Raw genomic sequence first — 27,616 nt, 5'->3', positions numbered from 1 at the left:
TAGTACTTTAACTTAAACTCATTTTATTTCAAAAAGTTGCCAATGTAACATTTTTCTGTCTCTTTTTTTTTTTTTTTAAGTTCAACATTTTCATCTAATTTTCATTTCAGCTTAATTTCAATTCATTAAAGAATTTTTTAGTTTTAGATTTATTTTTAGAAAAACAATTTAGTTTTATTTTTCATTTTAGTTAGTGATAACAACACTGCTGATCAGGATTTTGATGTGCCATATTCTCATGTATATTTAGCCAATCCTTGAAATTAATACATTTAAATGGTTAAGCCCCGGTTTCACAGACAAGGCTTAAGCCTAGTCCCAGACTAAAGTGTAAGTCTGAGCTGTTTTAACTGAAAGAAACTTGCACTGATTGATCTTAAAATATATCAGTGCCTTTGTTTTGTCTCAAGATGCACACCAGTAATGTTTTTTCTAAGGCATGTTAATGAAAATTACTTAAATGTCCTAATTGAACTATGGCCTAATCCTGGTTTAGTCTAAGCCCTGTCTGTGAAACCAGGCCTGTGTGTCTTATTTTTAAATGATTTCGTTACATTTACAACCAAAATCCTCATGATTTTTCCATTAAATAAATACCCATTTAGTATTTAACAAATTATTATTTAGTAATATTAACGTGATTTTTAATGTGAAAAAAAGAGAGCCAGTCATAGCAAAGCTCATTTACATACAGAAGAAAGCTCGCTGACAATCATAATTTATATTTGCACATAGAAATTAGAAATCACAAATATGCAGTACAATTAAAAACAACCTTAAATAATAATAAAAATGGCCACGAGAAGCAAAATGATCATTTTTTTGGTCAATAAATCTATGTAAAATTTATGTAAAAAACTAAATGCAACAAAAGTGTAGAATATGATTCTGTTAAATGGGTGTAAACACACAGAGTATAAAGCAGCTTTAGTCAGTGGCAGAACCCTCAGCGGTGTTCAGTGACTCACCCAGACAGGTTGGCAGCGTTTGCGTGGGCATGGAGCCATGGCAGCTCTTCATGTTGACGGAGCAGGTGAGATGCACAAACAGAGGCGGCATCTCTGGCTGCGGACCCTCCACCTCCAGCAGGGAGTCTCCGTCCAGAATACTGAAGGAATCCTCGTCCTGGTTCACAGTGTTGGAGTCCGACGGAGACTCGCCTTCACCTGCTCCCTGTCCTCCAGCCTCCGCTCTGCCATTCCCACAATCCTGATACTCCACCTCCAGATCCGTGTCACTCTCTGTCACGATGCAGCAGCCCGACACGTTCTCTGTGCATAAGCAAAGGATAAATACGGATATGCATGTTTTAATATTCTTCAAGTTTACTAACAAGTTCACATAAACTTTACAATTAGCAAAAAAATTAACGGACCCTATTAAAGTCCCTGTTAAATGTTTATTCATCAGTGCTATTGCACCATGGCTGTGCATGCAAGGAAAAATATTATTTATCAGTAATATCATAGCAAATTTTTCACAATCCATCTGAAGCCTCACTCATCCAAATATATGTTTAGAACACTATAATTTTCTTTATGCATGACACGTATTAGTATTTAGTGAGAGAAATATTACTGCTAAGCACCTATGCGCGTATGTTGCAAATGGCATTAAACGTCTTCAAAATTAAACAAATGTGAACTTCATTAAAATGGCCTGAGGTGGACACTCAGATACAGAAGATATTAAAATGCAGAACTCAGATAGCAAACTGAACATTCAGTGTGTCATGAATGATGTCTAACCGTCTTCTGTGGCGAGTTCAGCTTCAGAAACCTCACAATCCTCGCTGGCTCTCCGCTCTCCCTCTCTGTCTGAATCCTCCTGCAGACAACAAACTCTTCTGTGAATGTATATCTTTTAGTACATATTATCATATAAACTTCCAGTCAGTAAGATGTTAATTTAGTAACAGGCAAAATCAGATAAGGACGAAGAAGGAAAAAAATCAATTCAATATCGCTATACAATAATAATATTTAAATTATAAAAACGAAACAAATCAATAAATAAACAAATATCACTATTGCAAAAAGACTATTTAATGCGAATTAAAAATATGTAATTAACAACAACAACAACAATAATAATTCCAAGTATTCAACAGAAATGGCAAACTGTTATTTCACAGAACTGATTAAGGGAGCTTTAGATAGTGGTAATGTGGTAGGCACAGTATTTTTGGACCTGACACAGTAAATCATAAAACACTCATACATAAAATGAATGTGTTCAGTTTTTCCCACCAGGCAATTAAATGGTTTTAGATCACATTTGGAAGCTCGAGATCAGTGTGTTAACATAAATAACTCAAGATCATCTTTACAAAGTAATGAGATGGGTCTTCCTCAAGGGTCAATTTTAGGTCCTCTTTTGTTTTCCTTATACATTAATGATGTACCAAATTGTTGTAAGGAAACATATAAATGTCAGTTATATACAGCAGACTCCACACTTAGCAGCAGATATATTACCGAATGAAATGACTGGTGTTTCACAGTGGTTGCAAAAGAACTGCTTGACTTTGAATTCTTTTAAAACTGTTTCAATGTGTTCCTCAATCAGAAGGAAAGAAATTAGTGGTTTTACAATTATGATCGACCAAAAGGCAATAGAAACAGTTAGTGATTTAACATTTTTAGGTGTTATTTTTGATTCTCAATTAAAATTTGATGTGCATGTAAAGAGGATTTGTAAAACCATCAGAACAAACCTGAATTGTTTTTATATGATCAGACCGTATTTATCACTTAAAGCAGCTAAGTTATATATGCATGCAATGGTCTTTTCACATATGTCTTATTGCGTGATTGTCTGGAGTCAGTTCTCTCAATTGACTATTAAACCTGTTAGATCCCTATATAAACAAACCTTAATAATTTTAGACAAGAAATCAGTCAGATGGCATCATTGTAACATAACTTAACTTTTGACAATTTTATGAATTTGTCTCTTATTAAAATGGTTAAGTGTGTCAATAAGCTTGCTCCAGATATTACACGCCAATTAATAGTAAAACAGTAGTAGAGGGATCTTTACAAGAGGTGCAACAACACAGAATTGTATAGTGCCTAAGAGAAAAACTAAATTTGCTCAATCTACGTTTTCAGTTAAAGGGACAGCTGATCTGAAAATGCAAACAGAGTTGAAAATTTTCTGAGAAATATTAAAAACTGGTTCAAACAAAAACAGGTTTGTGAACACTGATGGTTGTACACGGTCTTAGATTTTTGTTACGTTTACTGTACTTGTCATTGTATATATAATTTTTTATTGTATTTCAAAAGCCTAACCAGGGACTGGGGCTGTAAATTAGCCATTGACTAGAAGCCTGTATGTAGAGCATCTGTAATGTTATTCTGCATTGTCCCAGTTAAATAAATAAATAAATAATAATTATAATAAACTATAGAGCTTTTATTTTGCTGGAAAAACACAGGGATGTCAAACTCAATTCCTGGAGGGCCGCAGTCCTGCAGAGTTTAGTTCCAACACACAAACCATGCAGTTATCAAATAAGCCTAATTGAATTGATTAGCTGGATCAGGTGTGTTTAATTAGGGTTGCATCTAAACGCTGCAGGGCTCCGGCCCTCCAGGAACTGAGTTTGACAACCCTGCCTTAAAGCTTCTCTTTGGACAGTTGTTGATAAAATAGTTGGTGCATTTTGCACCTTCAAATGCATGTATAAATGACCAAAACTCACAGTGATTGCAGAGCTGAAATCTGTATAAATACGAAAAAAGAAAAAAAAAACATCCCTATATAATTTTAATTATTAAATATTCAAATGAATTGACACATTTAAATGATTTTATGTCTTATTACAGTTTTTCTCGATTGCTAACACAATTCATTAAACAATTCACAATTTTTTCACAACTATAAACACAATCTAAAAACTACACACCAATTTGTGCAAACTTCAGACTTTCAGGTAAAAATCAAACATTTTAGTCAAAAACATATTATCTTTTGTCAGAATCTAATCTTTGGCCTCAGATGACACACAAAGCTGTCAAATACACAGACTAGAGAACACTAGTGAGATCAATTCAAAACCAGTGTTGGGGGTAACGCATTACAAGTAACGCAAGTTACGTAATCAGATTACTTTTTTCAAGTAACTAGTAAAGTAACGCATTACTTTTTAATTTACAAGAAAATATTTGAGTTACTTTTTCAAAAAAGTAACGCCAGTTACTTTTTCTCCCATTTATTGATTGACAGATGTTACTGTAGTTTTAGAATAAATGCGAACATGTATTAATTCATCTCACTTGCAAAAAAACAAAACAGATTCAGTATTCCTCAAAATCAATAAAAACAGTAAAATGCAAACTCAGAATATGACGCAAACCTGCTATAATTAAATGTTAAATAACATAAATATACTTTATGTATTTAATCCCATGTTATTAACCAATGTCTTTGCTACTGACCTTTGATGATCCAATTCAACCATACTAAGCAAAAATTACTCTAGATAAATATTTGTGCTTCTTTTTTTTTTTTATTGCTGAAGAGTGTTGAACTTTTTTCTTTGAGTTCCGCTGTACAGATGTGAAAGGGCTTTTACGTTTGCCAAAAAAAATCAACTTTTTATATTAAAAACAAAAAAGTAAGCCCTGCCCAGATTTAAAAAGTAACGCAAAAGTAATGTAACGCATTACTTTCCATAAAAAGTAACTAAGTAATGTAATTAGTTATATTTTTAGGGAGTAACGCAATATTGTAATTAGAGGTCGACCGATAGTGGATTTTACCGATACCGATAGCTAGGTTGGACCATACTGGCCGATACCGATTATTCAACCGATAGTTTTCAAAATGGATACTGAAAGAAAGCTAGTGCTTTACTATTTAAAAAAAAAAAAGCAGTAACAGTACTGAACCATACTTTGTAAATGAATACAAATATTAATATTATTTACTATATTGATCATTAAAGTTATTTCATAGTTTGCTAATGTTAAAAGAAGAAACTTTAAAATAAAATAAAAATGTAGCCTATTAGTAGTTAATAGTACGGTGGCCGAGAGAGCTCAACGCGCTGCAACTTCAGAAAACACATGCAAATAGAAAAAGCACCAGCAAATCAAGAAAACGTCTTCTTCAGTTTGACAGCAGGTGGTGCAAATGCTCACAACGCAAACAAATAAAGAAATGCGCTGCCAATTCTCACAACACAACCAAATAAAGAATTTTATTTGCAGCGCGTTTCTTTGTTTGGTTGTGTTGTGAGTATTTGCTGTGCGTTTCTTTATTTGGTTGTGTTGTGAGCATTTGCAGCGCGCGTGTTGTCAAATTGATGAAGTTGTTTTCTTAATTTGCAGGCGTTTTTTTCTATTTGCAGTGCGTTTCTTTATTGGGTTGTGTTGTGAGCATTTGCAGCGTGCATATCGTCAAATTGATTAAGTTGTTTTCTTAATTTGCAGGTGTTTTTTCTATTTGCAGCGCGTTGAGCTCTCTCGGCCACCGTATAATAGTGAATGTTGAAATGAACACACTCTAACAAGGAACAATACTTCTACAATTTTCATTAATGCTACCAATGGACTCTTATTGTTAAGTGTTACCATTTAATTTCAACAGTCATGCTTAAAGATGGTCATCTTTAAATATCTACACAAGGCCATAGCATTAAAATTACATACATATGGATATTGTATTTGTACTCACACACTTTATTTGCTTCTATTTTTTAACACTTGATAATTGTCTAATCAAAAAAAAAAAAAAATAGTTAGTCACACACCGGGTAAAAGCGCAGCACTGCCTCTAGGAGAACTCAGATGCATCACACACACACACACACACACACCAGACACTTTGCGTTCAAATCAAGTGGCGGTCTAAAACAATTTATTTAAATCACCAAACGGACATAAGTTTGCTCCAAGAATGAACAATGTGGCATAAATGAGTTTGAAGTTCAGTGTTTAAAAAAAACAGAGCAAGAGAACGCACGATCTGTATTACAGCTCTCTAAATGAAGCATACAGACTTTATTAGAGCCACAGAAAGACAAATGTTTTGCTGAAAAATGCATAATTTATAGCCTAGGATGAAGTCATTATGTACATTCACAACGATTTGGGACAAATGTAATGTAATTTAATAGAAAACTATGTGAATGGCGCTCTGTTCCGCGACAAGCTTTTCTGTCGGCTGTATTTAAATGCGCGTCTGGAGTTTCCCGCTCTGTGCAGCACGCAGTGTCACGTGTCAAAATAAACAATACGTGCTGTCAGTGATTTCCGCCTCTAGAGGCCGCTCTCGTACTGTATAATGTCAGTGGACCCTTCTCAGCCGCTCCAGCAACGGTTGCAAGCCGGAAAACTATCGGTATGGATTTTTGCCGATAACCGATAGTTGCGGTAATCAACTATCGGTGCCGATTAATCGGCAAAACCGATGAATCGGTCGACCTCTAATTGTAATGCATTACTTTTAAAAGTAACTTTCCCCAACACTGTTCAAAACACTGTTACAAAAACCTCCTTTTCGGAAAAAGGAATCCTGCAATGTCTGTTACAGTATGCAGCATAAATAGAGTTGTGCAGATACAGCGAAATTCACCAATAAACTTCAAGAAAAAGTTTACTTTCACTACACTACTGTAAAGTGATCCTACAGTAGATGAAAATCACTAGAAGAGAAAAGTTCAAAGACCAAACAACTGAATATACAGTAAACACACATTTGAATGTATGGTCAGTTACTGTACATAAATAAATAAATTCAGCATCCTCTGCCAAGTTGTATTACAGTATTGGTAATATCCTTATTTGTTATACTATAACAGTTTCTTAGTCTTCTGAGAAAAGACTTTCTCTGCCTCCCCTAGACAGTCGACTCTCATTTCTGCACAAATACATGTAACTGTTGAATTGATTTGTAGCCAAGTACTTACGAGTTTGAGGGTGTGTGCTACAGTATTTACAGTACAAGTTCTCTCATCTGAAGTAATGTAATTGTAATGTGCAAGTAGATGAGCCTGCAGGCAGCTTTCCTTATGATCATTCCATGCAGAAGATGGTCAACTATAGTGCTTTATATTTCATCAGCAACAAATGACCTTTCACCTCGTCCCCTTCATTTTTCTTTTCTCCTCCTACTCCTCTTTGTCTCCCACTACCAGGATTCATTTTCCAAAACACATAACCACCTGTGCTCTTGTTCATATTATCCTGAGATTCTGACCTGTGCGTCATCAGTTTTGCTACTGAAAGTTCACACATGGGTAAATGTGTGCTATTTGTGTTCATTTTGTGATTCTTGAGGTAGTTATATTGTGTGAGAACATGGTTAAACCTGTGCAAAATGATGCGGTTCTTGTGTAGAGTTTTGCAGAAAACACTGAGCAAAATGGAGCATGTGAGAAAACAGGTGAAATGTGTTAAGTTTTGAGAAACGTGTCTTTGTTGAAATGAATCAGTTACAGTGTGTTAGCAATCGAGAAAAACTGTAAATATAATATAATATAATAAAATATAATATTTTTTTCCCTCATCACAGTCAACTCAGACTGCAAACTCTTAACATACTGAGCTGATGTTGCTGTAGATTCAGCAGCAGTGATCAACAAACACTGGAGCTTATTAATGCTGCTAAAACGCACATTCAAAATTACTGAAAAAAAAAAAAAAAAAAGGAATACTAAAATGTTAACGCACCTCTTTTTTGGAAGATGGAAGACAGTAAAAGAAATAATGTGGATTGGACGGTACTGTCTTGAAATATTGAGCACCAATTTCCATGAATTTATCCTGTAAAACAAACAGAATGTGTAATATCGTTTTTGTTTAAAAAATGCCATTTCTACATCCCTGATGCTAGGTGTCAGCTATACCTGTATGATTTTGTGCAAATCAGGATACACTTCACATTTCTGCTGGGACTGGAGGAGCGACAGAGGGAATTCTGGGATTTTTTGAGACTTCGGCTCGTCCAGGTCCAGCGGGGATGCGGGAGCAGAGACTTTCCCTCTGGAATCGGCTTCACTCACGTCCTCCAGCTCAATGCTTTGAGAAAAATACCAATAATATCTGAATACAATGAAAACAAAGCATTAATTCCCACAATGCACTGCACTGTGGTGAGTACCTGGATGAAGACACCAGCGTGGCTCTGTCGGCTCCATCATCCTCTCCCTCTCCGATGATAAAGGTGGTGGGAGAGTTACTGGACTTGCTTGAGTTGACACAGCCGTGCAGCTCGTGACGCTCACGAAACACACGCACGTGTCCGCAGAGCGTCTGCAGGAAGGAAGTGATGTCGATCTCCTGCAGCGACTCCTCGCAGTAGTCCATGGCCGTCAGCACATCCTGCGAGCTCACGTTGTACGACTGCTGCAGACTGCGATAAACACCTGTCCATCAACACAGGCACAAGACCAATGAAATCATCAGCTGTGAAAACGACTCTTTTAACATTTAGCATATTTTTATATTGTGATATTATCTTTATGAACACATTTTCTGCCCCAATTCATATGAAATGCATTATGCATATGCACAAGTATTTATATAATCAAACTGTTTTTTTTTTCTCTGTAGATCTACAGACAATTTATTTTAGACTAATATTTTAAATTAAATAATTAACAGATCGTAGGAAACATCTTGTGTACTTTAAACATTAAATAATTAATTAATTACATACCTTTTATTTAGACAACCATAAAAATGTTTTTTATCTGGACAGGGTGATCCCATTAATAATCTCAGTAATGAGACACTAATGAATCACCATTGAGAACAATGTGAATTACATAAAAAACCTAAAGAAATAAAATAAAAACATTTTATTTTAAAATAATAATAAAATTAATTTAATCGAAAAATGTCCAGATTCAACGCAATAATGAGAATTAGATTTTTTCTTTTTTGCATTACTTTAATGAAAATTCAGGAGATAAATGTGCTTAAATGCTTATTTATTTATATTTTTATTTTAAATTAATAATAAAATAAATGTAATTTAAAAATGTATGGACACAATAATGAGAATCAGTTTTCTTTTCTTTTTTTTCTCTTTACTCTAATAATAATTTGGGACCTAAATGTGCTTAAATGATGAAACTAATGAGTACTAATGAGAAATCTAATATATATATATATATATATATATATATATATATATATATATATATATATATATATATATATATATATATATATATATATATATATATATATATATATATATGCGCATATGTTGGCGTGTGACCTTTGACATAGCTCTGGTAGTAGTGCTCCTGCAGCAGGCTGCAGTAGTTGGCCAGTTCTTTGTGTTTGTGAGGGTGCGTCATGAGCTCCGTCCAGGAGGAGGCACTGCTGCGCTCCTGAGAGATTGACCTGCGAGACACACACACACACACACACACACACACCAGATAACAGCAGGCCACAATCTGCCAGAAAACTCCTACAACACTACACCAGACAGCAGCCTAAAATAGCAGAGGCAAGCAGCAGGAAAAGCAATACCCAAGATACCAAAGTCAAACATTTATCCATATGTCTATTATAGAGTCTTTGTCATCAGATCAGCATTTTGATATTAGCTGATGCATGTAAATTCAAATGCAGCTGAATTACAGCCCTATAAAAATATATTAGTGTAGTAAGATTGAGTCAGACCTAATTTACACAACACTCATTATTATGTTAAATAAATATTTATAATTATAATTAACAAATAAGTCAATTTATTTGCAATTTCTGAAAAAAAGACACCTTTATGAAAACGCAATAGTGTTAGAAAACCGAAAGACAACATGCAACAACCATATATGTCCGACATTTGTACAAGCAGCAAATGCATGCTTTCTATTTTTCAGATTTTATTCATTTGGGTCTGTATTTACTGACTACATTACATGCAAGAAAAAAGGTGATTATAGACCCTAGAAAGTACAATAAACATGTTTAATTAATTATTTAAAAATAATGGCTTAACGGCTGGTTGCTGATGGTGTTGATTTTCAATATCAGTGGCCAAAACATCAGTATTCCTGAGCGTAATACTTTATATTAAGCAGCACAATAGCACAGTGCAACAGGATTTCATTTATCTACAGTCCAGCGGAACATCAAATATAAATACTAGTCGTGTTTTGCTGCCGAAGAGGACGGGAAAATATCAAACCAGCTTTAAACGCACGCAAAACAGATTTACAGCCATGAAGTAACAACACCCAAGATTTATACGCCATAGGTTTAACATTTCTGTGGTCAACAAAGCAGGAAAAATACATTTAAAGGGAAAGCAAAGTCAAGTGGAAAAAAAATCAAGACGTTGAGGACACCAATATAATATGCAGCCAAAGACTCATCTGAGCACCGAGTAGTCAGACATTACCACCGAGACATACGGTTATCAGCAGAATATACCAGATCAACAAAGACTGAGAACAAATACATCAAGAATAATGAGGACATAAGTTATGAATTACAGTCATTTAGCCTCGTTTTGAATGTCTTGAGATGTCCTAAATGTCTACAAGCAGGTAGCGAACCTCCTAATTTAAGTATGTACACTATCAGTCAAACGTTTGGACACATCTACTCATGCTTCATTATGACTCTTTTCAACTCTTTTTTGTTGAAATATAACATATATTGAGGCATGGGAATGCAAAAAATAAAAATAAATAAATAAAATATAAAAGTAAAAGTAAAATGAATAAAATTAAAATCAAATCAAATAAAAATGTGACAAATAAAACCTTGGACCTTCTTCTTTGTGTAGATTCCAGCTCTGCTGACTCTAGACATTCATCATAAACTTTTTGTCCAAAATTTTGACTGGTACTGAACATCAGAAGGCAGAGACAACAACCCTCAGAAGAATATGAGGTCTTAAAACACATAATATAGAACAATCCAAATCACTGTGCACCCCAATCAACAACAATAAACAAACTAATGTTGAAAAGTTTGGGGTCAATAAAATATTTTCATGTTTCTGAAAGTAGTCTCGTCTGCTCACCAAGGCTGCATTTATCTGATCAAAATACAGAAAAATCAATAATACTGTGAAATATTATTACAATTTAAAATAAAACTTTTCTTTTGAATTTTGAATATATTTTAAAATGTAATTTATTCCTGTGAAGAAAGCTAAATTTCCATTACTCCAGTCTTCAGAAATCATTCTAATATGCTGATTTGCTGCTCAAGAAACATTTCTGATTATTAGCCATGTTGAAAACAGTTGTGCTGCTTTATACATTTTTTCAGGACTATTTGATGAATAGAAATAAATATTTATTTCAAATAAAAATATTTTATAACATTACAAATGTCTTTACTGTCACTTTTGATCAATTTAATGCATCCTCGCTAAATACAACTATTCAAATGTTTAAAAAAAAATTACTAACCCCAAACTTTGAATGATAATGCAGATACAGCGATAAACTTGTCTTCATTCTGTTATTTTAAGCCCTCATATCCTTATAAGTCTTCAGTAGCCTAATATCCCTTCATTACAGTCACCTTCGTAGAACAGCAAAACCCTCCAGAGAAAGAGAAAGAAAGAAAGGCCATCCTTAAGGTAACAGGGCCAAAGCGGCCCCCTCACACCCCTCATATCCCTCCCCTCCCTCCCGCCCCACCCCGTCCGTCCGTCCCGCTGTAGGGCGGCAGCAGGAAGCAGTAAGCAGGGCTACCTGTATTTGGACTGCTGACTGAACTCCCAGGTGTCTGTCTCTTGAGCTCTATTCTCATCCAAAGAGAAACCAGACAGTATAACATTAGGATGACCACATGATGCCCTCAGAAATGATCAATCACAACAGCTCTGTTCCAAAACACAGCGAGCTGCTTACCTAGGCAACTTTATTACACATAAGGATGTTAGCAATGCTTTTATCCAGACCATTTATTGGTATGTTTATTGGTAATAAAGAGCTTTTCAATTCAGTCACTTAATGGGGGTTATTAAAACTAAAACCATAAAAAAATAAAAAAACATTTCGTTTCTTGAAATGAAAATTGTTCAAATTACTGTTTCTCATTTTAATTTAGTTAAAACTTGAAGCATCAAAACAACTAAAGTAAAACTAATAAATAAATATGAATAAAAACTCTATTGGCATTTTTAATTACAAAAACTTGAACTAAAATTAAAGTGGAAACAGCAATATAAATAATATTAAAAATATAAAATTATAAAAAATAAAAATACAAAAGTACAATTCTAAATATGAATTTTTATTTCTCATTTTCGTTTAGTTTAACTTGAAGTTCCAAAATGAATAAACTAAAAGTAAAACTAATAAATAAAAATTAATAAAAACTATAAAGACATAATAAAAAAGAAAAGAAAAGAAAAAGGAAAGAAAATGACAAACAAAAAAAAATACATTTCTAAAACTTTAAAGCTTAACTCGAAGTACCAAAATAACTAAACTAAATAAAGTAAATCTAATAAATAAAGATTATTACAAACTTAATAGATATATAAAAAAAAGAAAAGAAAATGTATTAAAAAAAAAATGGCAAACACAAAATTACTAAAACTTTAACTAAAACTATACTGGAAACAAATAAAAAACAAACAGAAAATAGAAATCAGAAAAAAATAAAAGTAATATAAATAAATAAAATTCTAAATATTAACAAAAACTGTAATAGTATATCAATGATACTAAAATACTGTCACTTATAAGGTCCTTCTTCAGTTAAATGCTGCCTAAGAATGTAGCTGTCTATGTATGCTGTAGGCCGCTCTCTATGGTTTGGAACAGAGCTGATGTCCTGAGACCTTCAAGCTACACACCGTAGCTTTCATCTGCATGTGGGAGAGTGTCTCAGTACCTGAAGAAGACGTCTCTGGGCTGGCGTCCTGAGCGCGGATGGACCAGCTGCTCTTTGAGCGAGTCCAGTGAGCAGTTGTAGATGTAGATTGGGCAGCGGGGTCGTGCAGCGTCAGCACTGCTCTGCTGAGACGTCTGTCTGCCGAACGTGATGTGACAGTCTCGCTTCTGCGGCTCCAGAAACTGAACCCCGTCCTTCTCCTCTGAAGCTGAACGATATCAGACAGAGTTATGAATATAAACAACTCTCCCACCCATGATCATTTTTTGTCCTAACCAGCTGTAACATGTGAAACAGTTTTTTTTTTTTGGTAGCATTAAGATGCCATTATAGTTATGAATATTCTGAATTACTTTTTTATTTTATATGTTGTTTACTTTGTAATTTTATTAATTTTGTGAGCTTTTGCCATTTTTCTTTCTTTCTTTTTTTTTTAAATAGGTCTATACATTTATTTCGTTTTAGCTCATGTTAAACTAAATATGAAAATGAGAAATTGTGCCTTCAAGTTTGTACTGTAATTTCATCCAACTCACCTACGATTGATTTGGGAGTGCAAGGCACTATATATTTTTTGGACTTTTTTTCACTTCGCTTCACTTCATTTCAATTAAAAATTTTTACATTAATAAGAACTTCAGTGACTTGCCTGGATAAATAAAGATTAATAATATTTAAAGTAATAAAATTTGATTTATGGTTTTAGTTTTTAATTTTTACCTCTAAATAACTATAACTTACATATATAGTTTTTATATTGTATACTTTACTTATAAAAACCGTGATGAGAAGCACAACTAAACTCCCTGGTTTGGTTACGGGTTCTGTCCACTTTATCACATCAAATCCAGTCTGGAAACTTATCAGAATTTAAAATCCCATACCAGCATCACTTGTGTTCATGCTGCTCTGTCCTGCAGATGTCTCCAGTGCTGCTTCTGGTTCCACTGTGGACCCCTTCCTGTGTTCTCCGTGTTGACCTGCTCTAACCTGTGGACCATTGGCAGAGCTGCTGATGGAGTCAGCCTGTGGTTGGCCGTTGCCGTGACTACAGGTCTCCTCCTCTTCCAGGGGACCGCTGTTTATTGGAGATTCAGTTTCCAGCCCAGAAGACATCAAAAGCTGCACATCTGTCAAAATAAAAGCTTAAATTGAAATTCCAAAAAACTAAAATTATACGCACACACACACACAAATTGAAAATTGATCACAATGATACTTAATATTCATAGATTCATTATAAATGTTTTAGTCATATTAAGAAACAAAATTACTACTACTATTATTTTTAATATAATCAATGTAACTTTTTTCTGAAACATTTTTATTGGAAGTATAAACTACTAAAGACTACTAAAGACCCACCGACTGACAGTTTTGTAACATTCTCCAGATTGCAATATTAGTTTGGTCAAACGCTGCTGGGTTAAACTGTTGGAATGTTTCATATTTGCAGCCAAAAATGTAAGCGGCTTAATAAAAAGCATTCAAATAACTTCAGTCCCATAATGTGTGTAAACCTAAAGGACTATTGAGCTCTAATTGGTGTGGCATTGACAGATGATGCACCTGTAAATGTGGCTGGCAGGAAAGTGAGCAGGATCTGCTGATGGCTTATGTATTTGGCGTAACATTTCCAGTGAGGAGATAAGCCGTCCTGCTCTGCGCCAGCTGGCTCGTCATCCACAAGATCTGCATTACTGAAGCTCTGCCAGGAACACACACACACACACACACACACACAGTAACAACTCTGCCAACAACAGAAGGATAAGTACACTGCCGTTTGAAAGTTTGAGGTCAGTAAGATTTTTTTTTTTTTTAATGAAAGAAATTAATATTTTTAATCAGCAAGGACAGATTACACTGATCAAAAGTGACAGTAAAAACATTCATAATGTTACAAAAGATTTACATTTCAAATATTTTTTTAATATATTTCAAAAATGCTGCTCTTTTGAACTTTCGATTCATCAAAGAATTTTGAAAAAGAAAAAAAAGTATCATGGAAGCAGCACAAGCTTTCAACAATCTTGCTGACCACCAACTTTTGAACGCTAGTTTGCATGTTTCACTTCCATAACACGAGTAATAACTAACTGATGCTGAAGTGAGAGGAGCCAAACTGTGAACGCCTCATTCTGACCCAAGCAGGATTGAACATCCTTTTAAGCATTTTATTTTGTTTTATTAATTCATCTTATTTCATTTCAAACCAGCCATGCCTTTTTTATTTAATTAACATTTATTTATATTGAAAATACAAAAATAATGCAATGCAATTCTTTTGTGTTTTCCCCTTTCATATAAGTGATGTACAAATGTGCACCTCTAACCAGTAAGACATGATGCCTATGGCAGGGTCATAGGTTCTGTTCCCAGGCAGCATTAAACTGATGTTTAATTTTCCACTTTGGTAAAAGTTGTGCAAGTTGTACACTTCAGTTTCATCAGTGAGGGTCAGATATCATTTATGTCATATGTATTATGCTCCTTATAAAGTTACCAGGCAACTTGTAAGTAACTCCATTGGATTTACTAGCCAAAGATTGTTTGACACACGTGTGTGGACTGCTTATGAGTGTGGTTGGGCTTTTTCAGCTGAGCTGTAATATGAGATGTTGCACCTGTAGTGTGCTGGAGGAGCCCGTCACCTCTTTACTGCTTCCTATAGTGTGGAAAGAAAGAACAGTGTCCTGCCTCTCCGGAGGCTTCAAGCTCTCTTCTGAAAACACACACAGAGATAAACACAATGAGGGAAGATCAGGGGTCAGATTCTTCTTATATCACTAGTAACTGCTAATAAATCAATTAAAGGTCATTTGTGATGTCTGGCATCCATTAGGGTGAAAACTTTCAATTAGTGTGTTTTAAATCATCTACTTAGTTTAAACATTGTGTTTCTCCTTCACTGAGCGCAAAGCCATTCAATTTATCAAACCCTTAGCAAGAGTACAACTAATGGCTGTTCTGTGCATCCAGATTAAAAATGTTCAGGGTTTAATATAAACACAAACAAACAAATTAACAACTAGTTAAAAGTGATTAATTTACAATGGAAGTCTATGGGGCAAGATATTCTGAATTATCACATTAGCACAATCCTTCCTAAATCATGGAAGATAACCACTATTATACAAAGTATAGAATACCATTCAAAAGCTTAGGGTCGGTATGATTTTTTAAATATTTTTGAAAAAGTCTCTTTTGCTCACTAAAGCTGCATTTATTTGATCAAAATGTGGAAATATTACGAAACATTATTACAATCTGAAACAAATGTTTTTTGTGAATTTATTGTAAAATATAATTTATTCATGTGATTTTCAGCATCATCACTCCAGACTTCAGCGTCACATGATCCTTCAGAAATCATTCTAATATGCTGATTTGCTGCTAAAGAAACATTTCTGATTATTAATAATTGTGGAAACCGTGATACAATTTATTTTTGAAGATTCTTTGATAAATAGAATCAAGTTCAGATAAATAAAAGTATTAATTTCTTGGAAAAAAAATAGTGTATGTTTTTATTTGGCTGTATGAATGTTATAGACATTTTAGCGTTAAAAAATAAAAGCCGAATCACCTTTAATGACAGGAAGTGAGAATGGAGCCACATGACCGTCTCTTTCCCGCTCTAGGATGTGATGCATGAACGCCACATGATTGCCGTCGGTCAATGGGATCTCTCGATCACTGAGCTCGTTCTGCAGAGAGCTGTGGAAGAGGCTCAGGAGGAGATCGTTGGGCAGACAGGAGGCGCTATGGGAGGCGTCCGCTTGACCCTCTGTTAAAGGTCAAAGGTCAACAGGAAAACAGTTTAATAAGGCCCAGTGTTCACTGATTTGGATAAAGGAACCAGTCATACCTCGGCTGAAGGTGTAGAAGAAGAGCTCGATCTGCTGGCACTTGGGCAAGAGTTTCATCAGGTCAAACTGGAAAGGTACAGTGTGTATGCAGTCATCAGCAGCAGCGGGGATCTCGCCTACAGGAGCAACACATCACACTGAGCATCAGATCTCATACGACTGTGTGTAAGGAGACGAGTGACGGTGGACGTTCGTACCTGGAGCATCTCTGACGCTGCTGAGAGGACACACCTGCTCTTTATTCTGACACAGCTGGATGAGGTATTCAAACGTGATCATCGTCGTCATGCACGACAGATCACGGGGGAAAATCTGGAACGGAAAAACACACATTTTATGAGCTCTGACTGTCAGATCTCAGTAAAAATGCCTAAATACACTGTGAAATCAAAACCAACCCTATTTACTTTCTTATTAAATTTTCCTGGTGTTATTAGGCAGAATTCACCAGTGCATTATTCTAAATAAAAAAAATGGATATGAAATATATTTGAAAAGTTTTTGTTAACATTTTCCCTACCCTATATATTTTGAATTTTACTTTTATATTTTGGGTTTTCTTTTTAATTTTAGGTAAAGTTTTAGTCATTTTGTTGTTCGGTTTTGTAATTTTATTTTTTATTTTTATGTCTGTTAAGTTTTTTTTATGTTTTAGTGTTTAGTTTTTTGTTTATTTAGTTTTGGTTATTTTAGTACTACAACTTAAACCAAACAAAAATGAGAAGGGTTTCTTTGGTAACTAGCTGAAACAAAATAAGTTCAATTATTTTTTTATTTATACATTAGGTTTTTTAACGTTTTCATTACTGGAAATAATATAAACATTAACTTAAAATAACATATATTTATTTCAGTTTTATTTCAGGCAACGTTTCTCTTTTTTTAACTTCTTGTACTAAACTAACAAAACCTAAACAAAACTAAAATTAAAATGGTAAATATAATAAAAAACTAATTCAAAATATTAATAAAACTTTAAAATTATTATGAGTGATGTAAAGCTAATATCATTACCAACCATTGTCAAGTCCCAGATTTTGTAAACTAGGTACAATTACTTGATATCCATAATTTAGATTTTTAGTTTATTTTCTGTGACGTCACATGTAAGCGGCAGTCATGATGTTGTCACTAACAGCCTGCGGGATCTCCTGGTAGGTGAGCTGATGAAAGTGTCTCTGCTGCTCCAGTGAGCTGCAGACCGCTCCACTCTGAGGCTCCACCCAGCACTCCGTCACCAAACTCAGCTCTGTGTCCACATCTATGGCCTCCACCTCAGTGTCATTGTCATCATCTGTGGAGAAACTGGAGAAACGATGCCAAAAACAGACAGAGTCAAACCAAACAGCCATTATAAGACAATGCTGCAATGAAAAAATGCCACTCTTCTAGTCTTTCAATTGACTTGCAATTAATGCACCTATGTAGTATGTGATTAGCTGTGTGAAGACGACGAACAATTTTTGCTAATTATTTTTACATTTTCCCTACCCTGCAATATTTATGTATTTATGTATGTATTTATTTATTTGTTTTTATTGTTTATTTGTTTTATTTCATGAATTTATTGTTTTATTTTTGAGGTTTTTAAAGTGTTCAGATCCTGGACAATTAATGAAGGCAGATTTTCCCAATCTTATCTGTCAAATAAAACTTTTGTCTAAATAAACTTATTTATTTAAAATAAAACTAATAACAGAAATTATTTATTTAAGTTAATCTATTATGTTATGTTATCTATTATGCTAAATATAATCAATCTCATAACATCGTCAAATGTTAATAATTTGGAATTAATTCAAACAATAAAAACAGTTATTTCATTAAATTAAACTAAAATTTATTTAAATATTATAATTATAATAAATGTTCTATTGATTAGTTTTATTCATTTATTTTTTAATTGTATATTTAATTTTATATCATGTATTAAAAGTTACACTTTATTAATGCTAAATAATACATTTAAAAATATCTTCAAATGTTAATAATTTGGAATGAATTAAAACATTTAATAATCATAATTAGATTAATGTTATATTGATTTTTTTTATGTATTTTTTTTTTGTATATTTAATTGTACATTATGTTTTAAAAGTTATACACTTTCATTCAATTCATTAAACCCACCTACAGTTTCATTGTAAAGCTATAGTAAATATTGTCAGCATCAGACTCATTATTTGCAGATATTTTATACTTTCATCTTGTCACACAAGCTTAGGTTTATTAAATCATAAACATTCAAACAACTAAATCAAAAGCTCTTTAAATGTGAGCAGGGTGATGATTGACTTGTGTCAGTGTGCACTGAGCTCTACAATGATCTGTTCTAGATAATTACAGCATAGGAATCATTCAGCTGAATCCATCAAAGATTTTAGCAGTGAACAGAAACTCCAGTACTGGTTTGCACAGGTGTGATGAAGTGTTACCTGTCCTTAGTAGAAGTGGAATGAGGTGGGAAAAGGATGTACTGGACTATGCAGGTGTGTCTTTCTCCATTCAGATCAGCTGACAGACTCTGCATACACAGTTGTGGCTGAAAGTTAGAGATGCACCGCCAAAACAAATGCTAAAAGTGGGATATACAAGCAGAGCGTGTTCATACTTTCACCTGCATTGGCAGTTCTGCCACCATATTGACGATACCCTCCCCGCTGGCGGCAAAGTGGAAGCCTTCAGACAGACGAATACTGCGAAATCAAAAACAGCCATTAGGAATTTAACAAATGCTATTATCTGAATTGACTTATTATAGGTCAGAGTTTCCCCAAGGATGTTTGAGACTCACTCGGAGAGCATGGAGAGGATATGAGCGACCGCATGCAGCGATACGGCGGTTCCTGGGCCGTTCTGCACGGCCCAAACCCAGCGCTGGTGCAGGAAGTAGCGGGACAGAGACGCCATGGTGGAGGATGCAGTCCTGCTGGCAGCCATGCTGAGAGGGGCGCCCATGATGGGCGGCTGAGCGAACGGCTCCATGTTTAAGATGAAAGGGGTGCGGAAATCTGACGGAAGTTTCTCGTACCTGCAGCAGGATGTCAGAAGAAGAGTTTTACTAAATCATTAGCTTTTTAAACCCTTTTTGAAACCTTTTGACTTATATATATATATATATATATATATATATATATATATATATATACACACACATACACAGTGGTGTGATTTTTAAGTTTTTTGCATGTTTGTCACACTTTAATGTTTCAGATCATCAAACAAATTTAAATATTAATTAAAGATAACAAGTAAACACAACATGCAGTTTTTAAATGAAGTTTTTTTTATTATGAAGGGTAAACAAAATCCAAACCCACATGGCCCTGTGTGAAAAAGTGCTTGCCCCCTCCTATTAAATCATGAAAGAACTGTGATTAACCACATTATTTTAGAAAGCTGAGTTAAATTTCACTAGCCAAACCCAGGCCTGATTACTGCCAGACCTGTTGAATCAAGAAATCACTTAAATAGAACCTGTCTGACAAAAAGTGAAGCATGTTTAAAGAGCAACACATGATTCCGCGATCTTAAGAAATTATGAAACAAAATAGTTTACATGTATCAATCTGGAAAGGGTTATAAAGCCATTTCTAAGGCTTTGGGACTCCAGCAAACCATGGTCAGAGCCATTATCCACAAATGGAGAAAACTTGGAACAGTGGTGAACCTTCCCAGGAGTGGCCGGCCTACCACAATTACTCCAAGAGTGCAACGATGACTCATCCAGGAGGTCATAAAAGAACCCAGAATAACATCTAAAGAACTGCAGGCCTCACTTGCCTCAATTAAGGTCAGTGTTCATGATTCAACAATAAGAAAGAGACTGGGCAAAAACGGCATCCATGGGAGAGTTCCAAGACAAAAGCCACTGCTGACCAAAAAGAACACAAAGGCTCGTCTCACATTTGCCAAAAAATATCTTGATTATCCCCAAGACTTTTAGGCAAATATTCTGTGGACTGATGAGACAAAAGTTGAACTTTTTGGAAGGTGTGTGTCCCGTTGCATCTGGCATAAAACCAACACAGGATTTCATAAAAAGAACATCATACCAACAGTCAAACATGGTGGTGGTAGTGTGATGGCAGCTTCAGAACCTGGATGACTTGCCATAATTGATGGAACCATGAATTCTGCACTCTATCAGAAAATCCTGAAGGAGAAGGTCCGGCCATCAGTTTGTGACCTCAAGCTCAAGTGCACTTGGGTTATGCAGCAGGACAATGATTCCAAACACTTAAATTTAAAGAACTTTAAAGAAATGAAAATTCGGAATGCTGGCATGGCAGCTATCAGAAATAAAATACACTGAAGCTGAAGTACTAATATTACTAAGACTGAAACAAAAATAATACTAAAAATAGAATTTTTTTTTTTTTTAATCAAAATATTAATGAATACTAAATTAGTCCAAAAATAATAATTAAATAACACTTATTGAAGTCTACATTAAAACAGTTCTTGCAAATCTTTGTAATTTTGTAAATTGCCACATTTAAAGTAAAACACATTAAAACAAGAAAAACTATCTTTGCATTTTAATCCAGTTTATCCATCAGGAATTTATCATAAAAGTGTCCCCACAGAGTTTAAATCTAAAAATCTAAAATATGAAAATATAAAAGGGCTGGTGTCAGCCAAAAAGGAAAGCGGTTTCAGAGACTAACGTGCGCCAATGAATCATTCATAAGACATGTGGACAGAAAACAAGGTCAATTTTGACTTCATGTTGACTGTAGGTCTGTCATAACAATTAAATTCAGATAACAGTAATGAGATCTATTATTGTCTATTGTTATGTCACGGACCTGATCAGTAGTTTTTCGAGGGGTTTGTTGAGCACCACCACACACGGCCGGTCAGACAGCGCCGGTTTGGCTGCAGGAAGAGGCGGGGATTTGGAGGGCGACGCGTTACCCAGAATCTTCCGTTTAGTTTTTGGCGTGGCCTCCTTATTCTGGACTCGATGAGGAAACCGCAGACGTAGGATCTGCTCTCGAAGTTCATCCACAATCTACAGAGTGAGAGTCAGAAACACTCATTCTATTCCTTACAGAGCCGTTCTGAAAACAGCTTTCACAGCAACCAAATGAACTGAACTCTAGTGTGGAAAACGCCACCTCACCTTGTTCCTGGTGTGTGCCAGAGTTCCTATCGGGAAGCCCAATCGCAGCACCATGCAGGGAGCTTTAGAGATCAGACGCACCAGATAGAAGGAGACGGGTGGCAACTCAGAGGCACTGTGGGAATAACACTTGTTAAAACACTGCTAAACTGCTCCTTAATTTGCTAAATAAACTATGGATCAAACAGCGTTATTTAGTATCACTGAGACACTAATATAGTTTGTATTAATATATTGAATCGTTTTTTATTTGTATATTTTCCATTTTCATTAAAGTTCCATTTAAATTAAAGTTTTAGTAATTTTGTGTTTTTTGACATTTTTATTCATATTTTGAATAGGTTTTTATTCACATATTTTTCCATCTCATTTTAATAGAAATTTTAGTCAATTTATTGTGTGTTTTTGTCATTTTTAGTAGATTTTTTAAAATATATTTTAATACATCAAGGTATACTAAATAAAAAATTAGAAATGTCGCCTTGGCAACTAGCTGAAATAGAAAGGGTTTTATATTATATTTTGTTTCAGTTAACAATTATTTTATTTCAAGTACTGGAAATTTTTCATTTTTTATGGTTTTAGTTTTAACTTTAATTTTAATTTTAGTTTACTGTAATAACTCTGTGATGAAACGTTGTCACATACATTGAAAAAAAAAAATCTAATAAAATAAAACAATAGTTGATGAAAAAATTTATGAAATTAGAAATGTTGTCTTGGCAACTAACTGAAATAAATGTTCAAGTTGAAGTATAAAAATTACTAAAACTAAAGCCAAAATAAAAACAAATTAAAGCTATAAAGAAATACCTTTCAAATTACCAAAGCATATAACAGAAAATATAAAAATGAAATGTAAAAATAAGAGTTAATTCAAAATATTAATAAATAATACAATAGTTTAAAAATTAATAACATAAAATAACACTGGTCAACTGAAATGTCTGAATATGAGAAATATATCTGAATGTAGTGTGGGAATAATGTGAATATAAATATTAGATGAAAAACTGAAAATTAGAAATGTTGTCTTGGCAGCTAACTAAAATAAATATGTTAAAGTTGAAGTATAAAAGTCACTAAAACTAAAGCTGATTTAAAAATCAATTAAAGCTACATAGAAATATTTTTTATTTGCTATATAGAAATATAATGAAAATGTAAAACTGAAAATATACTGAAACAATTTAAATAAAAGCTCATTCAAAATATGAATAAATAATATAACAGTATAAACGCTGCTAAAATAACACTGGTCACCTAAAAATGTCTAAATGTGTGAGAAATGTCTAAATCTACTGTGAGAATAACACTTGTTAAAACACTGCTCTGTAATTTGGCAACTGAACTACACATGCACCTGTAAATAAGTTTGACATATGAGTATCCCTCCACCAGGACGAAACTGCTCCAGTCCCTGAGCAACGAGGTGAGCGCCGAGTGAGAGATGCGACACTGGATGGTGCTGAAGCGACCGTTACAGCCAGCGTTGTGCACATGCTTTGGGACCGGGCTGAACAGAGAGAGGCAAAGCAAAACAGAGTCAGCAAAACAGTTTACAGCCAGTGGGAATTAATGAAAACTGACATTTTCATACCAACTCAAATAAAAAAAAAAATTTATATAGCGCAGGACTACGCTATATCAACTGCTGACCAATCCAGGCTGTGTTCACTCACATGTCATGCTCCAGAATGATAGCGATGCGATGCATGTGCAGCCAGCGCTGCCAGAAGTTGGCATCCATGGACAGGATAGGCTTCCAGTAGGAGGCAAACTGTGATTGGCTGGAGTCTTTAGAGCCACTGTGCTGGAGAGAGAGGACCTGATGGAGAACAGGATTGTGTTTGTCATGTTAATATCACCAAAACAACAAATATATGAAGCTTAAAAAGTGACAATGAAAGTGACGTGACATGTGGCCAAGTATACAAAGTGCACACACACAGCAGTGAACACACACACACACCGTGAACACACACCCGGAGCAGTGGGCAGCCATTTATGCTGCAGCGCCCGGGGAGCAGTTGGGGGTTCGGTGCCTTGCTCAAGGGTGCTGTACATTCACTCCCCCCACCTATAATTCCTGCCGGACCTGAGACTCGAACCTGCGACCTTTGGGTTACAAGTCCGACTCTCTAACCATCAGGCCACGACTGCCCATTAATTAGTGTACTACAGTATGATTTTTAAATGATTTTGAAAGACATCTATTCTGCTCACGAGGACTGCAATTATTTAATCAAAAATACAGTAAATACAGTAAAATTGTGAAATATTATTATCATTTCAAATAGCTGTTTTCTATGTGAATATGTTGTGAAATAATTTAATCCTGTGATCAAAGCTGAATTTTCAGCATCATTAATTTAGTCTTCAGTTTCACATGATCCTTCAGAAATCATTCTAATATGCTGGTTTGCTGCTCAATAAACATTTCTAAATATTATTATCAATGTTGAAAACAGTTTTATATATTTGTGGAAACTGTGATCCATTTCATCTTTGCTGTCACTTTTGATCAATTTAATGCATCCTTGGTGAAAACAAATCATGCTGACCCCAAACTTTTGGACTTTGTAGTTTTGCACTAACACTCACCGGTGTGGTGGATCCAGGTGGGATGTAAAACAGAGGAACCCCATTTTTAGTGCTTTCGGGGATGGTGTAGTGTTCTGGGATGGAATTAAAGGACTGCAGGTGCACCAACATCTGGTCTGTCTGATTTATGCTGTTGAGGAGAAGCAATATACAGCATTACTCTACATCAACAAACTTAATCCGACAGCAGAGTATCTAAAAGGATTCAAGATAAGACAGAAAACGGACCTCTGCAGAGTGTTCCAGAAGCGGCGGATGACAGACGTCCGGTAGGGGCTTGTGATTGGTTTCCTCATGGTGCAGCTGATGTCATGGAGGATGTCGTAGCTGCCCTCTATGGTCACCTCCACCCAGGTGGTGCGTTGGACTGGATACAGGGGCCAGGACGCCACAGCAAGGTACTCGACACGCATGTTATGCTTCCAGAGGAGGACCAGCTTCACCTCCAGCTGACTTCCTCCTTATACAGACAGATTAGATGATTATTTCGAAATCCCAATAAACTGCATTAAACGCAGACTGTGTAATTTATATATGATCATTACAGAAGCATATTTGAACACCTTATGAGGTTGAAGTACCTTTAGTGATGTTGATCTCTCGGATGGTGTATCCCTCTCGCAGTCTGATGGACAGGACACTGATCAAGTCAGCATGCACTTCCTTCTCCGTGTGTTTCTTCCTGCGCATCACTAAGGCGGGGTTTCCACTGGCGGACACCAGGTGTTCATTAAAGAGCCTGTGCTGGGAGACTAGAAACACACAGATCAGCCATTACAGCGCTGTTTACGTCACATTATGCAAAACCTAATAATAATAAAAAATTAATTCATATAATATATGTATATGTATGTATACGGTCGCACTTTAAGGACAAATTCTCACTATAAAATAACTATTAAGTACTACTTTTGCCTCAGACTCCTAATTTTCTGCTTATTAATTAATAGTAAGCTAGTTGTTAAATTGAGAGAGGATTAAAGGATCTAAAATATGATCATGCAAAATAAGGCATTAATATGTGCTTTATAAGTACTAATAAACAGCCAATATGCTAGTAATGTAAAAACAGTGATAAATTTTACTACATCTGGTAATTTAGCATACTAACAAATCAAATCCTAGCTATATGTAGATGTTTGAAAAGTGAAAGTAAAATCAGTTGTGGTTCCCTACAGTCAGATGCTTCATTTCACAAATGATTTAGCAACTTCAAATGAGAATCATATGACATATGAACTAACTTTTGACCAAACCTCATGAGCTTTTATGAAATTGCCTTCAATGCCATATGAACTAATCTTGACTGAGGCAGAACTCAAAGTGCAGGGCTGACAATACTGAGCGCTGAGAGCTCTGGTATTGATTTCTTTGCAGTCTTATTATGTGTGGTGAATTAACCGAGTGTTTTAAGTGAACAGAGCAATCCTCTCTTTGACATTTTCAAGGACTCAGACATCTCTGAATACTTCCCATCCTTCTCGGTGTTTCTCAGATCTCATTAAAAAAAAAAAAACTGTGTAATCCCTGTTTTAGGCATCCACATTAGTCTCAAGTAATGTATTTGGAGACTTTTGTCACACTCAGTGTGATTACTGTTAACTAAAACTTGATAATTATTTTAGTAACTGAAAAATAGCTAAAGTAACATAAAATATAAATATTACATTTAAAAAAAAAATGTTGCCTTGGCAATTAACTGAAAAAATATGTTTAATTTAAATGACTAAAACTAAAAGTGAAATTTAAAAAAAAAAAATCCATTAAAGCTATACAGAAATAATCATGAAACACATAAAATATAAAAAATAATACTGAAAATAAAATGGAATCCAATTCAAAATATGAATAAGCACTACAATAGTATAAACAAAACTAAAACACACTGTTCACTTAATGCCTGAATGTCTTTGCATTACTTAACAAAATATGAAATCAATTGCTTTTATTTCAAAAATGAAATGCTTAAACAGTCAGCCTAGTGTTGAAAATGAGAGTCATTATTGTGTTTGTTTGTGTTTAGTTTATGATGTTGATGGTTCTCTACACCTGTGGTTCCTCTGCTAGGACAAACTGTGTGAACCTGAGGAGAACTGACTTCCTATGGACACTAAAAATGACCGAAGCACCAGCTACAGCATCCAGATTTGATCTTCAGACACTGTTCAGGTGTGTCAGTGTTGAGCTTACAGCAGTAGTACTCTGGGTTCATGGACTCGCCGGTCTTCAGGAAGGAGTAGGTGAGGAAGGCGCGGTGGTAAGCGTTCATCTCGTCACCTGTAGAGTCCGACTCTGGACACATGGACAGGTAGGAGCCAAAGGTTGCCATGGAGATGAACTTCATCAGCTCCACGTTGGGGATGTAGCCAAAACTACAGTCGTAGGAGTAAGCACCGCCCACCTGAGGCAAACACATCAAAATAAAAATAAATGCTATACTTTATAACAGACAACATTTCAGACCGGTTACAAACATACTGCATTTACACTACAGTTCAAAAGTCTGAGATCAGTAAGATATATTTTGAAAGAAATTAACACTTTTATTCATCAAGGATTCATTAAATTGATCAAAAATTAATTGTAATGTAACAAAAGCTTTCTATTTCAAATAAATGCTGTTCTTCTGAACCTTTTATTCATCAAATAATCCTCAAAAATGAAATGCATCACAGTTTTCACAAAAACATGAAGCAGCACAAATGTTTTCAACATTGCTAATAATCAGAAATGTTTCTTGAGCGGCAAATCAACATATTAGATTGATTTCTGAAGGATCATGTGACACTGAAGACTGGAGTAATGATGCTGAAAATTCAGCTTTGATCACAGGAATTAATTACATTTTACAATATATTCTCATAGAAAACAGTATAATAATTTCACATTATTACTGATTTTATTGTATTTTTATCAAATAAAGGAAGCCTTGGTGAGCAGAAAAGATCTCTTTCAAAAACATTCAAAAATCTTACCGACCCTAAACTTTTGAACGGCAGTGGAAATAGTAGTATTTCTAATATATTTGCGGCAGGTAGAGTGAAAAGTCAAATGGATCGGAGCAGCACCTGGACAAATGAACAGGCAATGGTTCCACTTCTCAGCTGGTTCAGCAGTGTTTCACACACAGCTACATCAGGAACACTCGTCACTCCATCTGTGATGATTATTATACCTGT

At 34.8% G+C, this 27,616-nt stretch overlaps 1 protein-coding gene across 17 annotated transcripts in view; it reads right to left on the bottom strand.

The window, feature by feature from the left end:
- szt2 (SZT2 subunit of KICSTOR complex) overlaps nucleotides 1-27,616 on the bottom strand; it is a 108,858-nt gene that overhangs the window by 76,305 nt on the left and 4,937 nt on the right. For 13 of the 17 annotated variants that reach the window (XM_058778056.1, XM_058778064.1, XM_058778060.1 and 10 more), the window contains exons 7-33: nucleotides 27,506-27,612; nucleotides 26,628-26,838; nucleotides 25,019-25,189; nucleotides 24,666-24,897; nucleotides 24,438-24,567; nucleotides 23,516-23,661; nucleotides 23,197-23,349; nucleotides 21,834-21,948; nucleotides 21,517-21,722; nucleotides 19,500-19,736; nucleotides 19,317-19,401; nucleotides 19,141-19,229; nucleotides 17,842-18,010; nucleotides 16,903-17,017; nucleotides 16,705-16,821; nucleotides 16,423-16,623; nucleotides 15,461-15,558; nucleotides 14,403-14,541; nucleotides 13,718-13,963; nucleotides 12,834-13,041; nucleotides 11,684-11,731; nucleotides 9,238-9,365; nucleotides 8,113-8,377; nucleotides 7,859-8,030; nucleotides 7,683-7,775; nucleotides 1,749-1,827; nucleotides 969-1,271 (exon numbers count right to left, since the gene is read on the bottom strand). In XM_058778056.1, the coding sequence (XP_058634039.1) occupies nucleotides 969-1,271; nucleotides 1,749-1,827; nucleotides 7,683-7,775; nucleotides 7,859-8,030; nucleotides 8,113-8,377; nucleotides 9,238-9,365; nucleotides 11,684-11,731; nucleotides 12,834-13,041; nucleotides 13,718-13,963; nucleotides 14,403-14,541; nucleotides 15,461-15,558; nucleotides 16,423-16,623; nucleotides 16,705-16,821; nucleotides 16,903-17,017; nucleotides 17,842-18,010; nucleotides 19,141-19,229; nucleotides 19,317-19,401; nucleotides 19,500-19,736; nucleotides 21,517-21,722; nucleotides 21,834-21,948; nucleotides 23,197-23,349; nucleotides 23,516-23,661; nucleotides 24,438-24,567; nucleotides 24,666-24,897; nucleotides 25,019-25,189; nucleotides 26,628-26,838; nucleotides 27,506-27,612 (4,263 nt within the window). The remainder of the gene's footprint in view (nucleotides 1-968; nucleotides 1,272-1,748; nucleotides 1,828-7,682; nucleotides 7,776-7,858; nucleotides 8,031-8,112; nucleotides 8,378-9,237; nucleotides 9,366-11,683; nucleotides 11,732-12,833; nucleotides 13,042-13,717; nucleotides 13,964-14,402; nucleotides 14,542-15,460; nucleotides 15,559-16,422; nucleotides 16,624-16,704; nucleotides 16,822-16,902; nucleotides 17,018-17,841; nucleotides 18,011-19,140; nucleotides 19,230-19,316; nucleotides 19,402-19,499; nucleotides 19,737-21,516; nucleotides 21,723-21,833; nucleotides 21,949-23,196; nucleotides 23,350-23,515; nucleotides 23,662-24,437; nucleotides 24,568-24,665; nucleotides 24,898-25,018; nucleotides 25,190-26,627; nucleotides 26,839-27,505; nucleotides 27,613-27,616) is intronic. The other 4 variants (XM_058778059.1, XM_058778072.1, XM_058778061.1 and 1 more) reach the window with 3 other exon arrangements.

This window comes from Onychostoma macrolepis, chromosome 06 (genome assembly GCF_012432095.1).
Source record: "Onychostoma macrolepis isolate SWU-2019 chromosome 06, ASM1243209v1, whole genome shotgun sequence".
NCBI lineage: Eukaryota > Metazoa > Chordata > Actinopteri > Cypriniformes > Cyprinidae > Onychostoma > Onychostoma macrolepis.
Note: the sequence above shows the minus strand (reverse complement) of the source record. Positions and strands in the feature narration are given on the sequence as shown.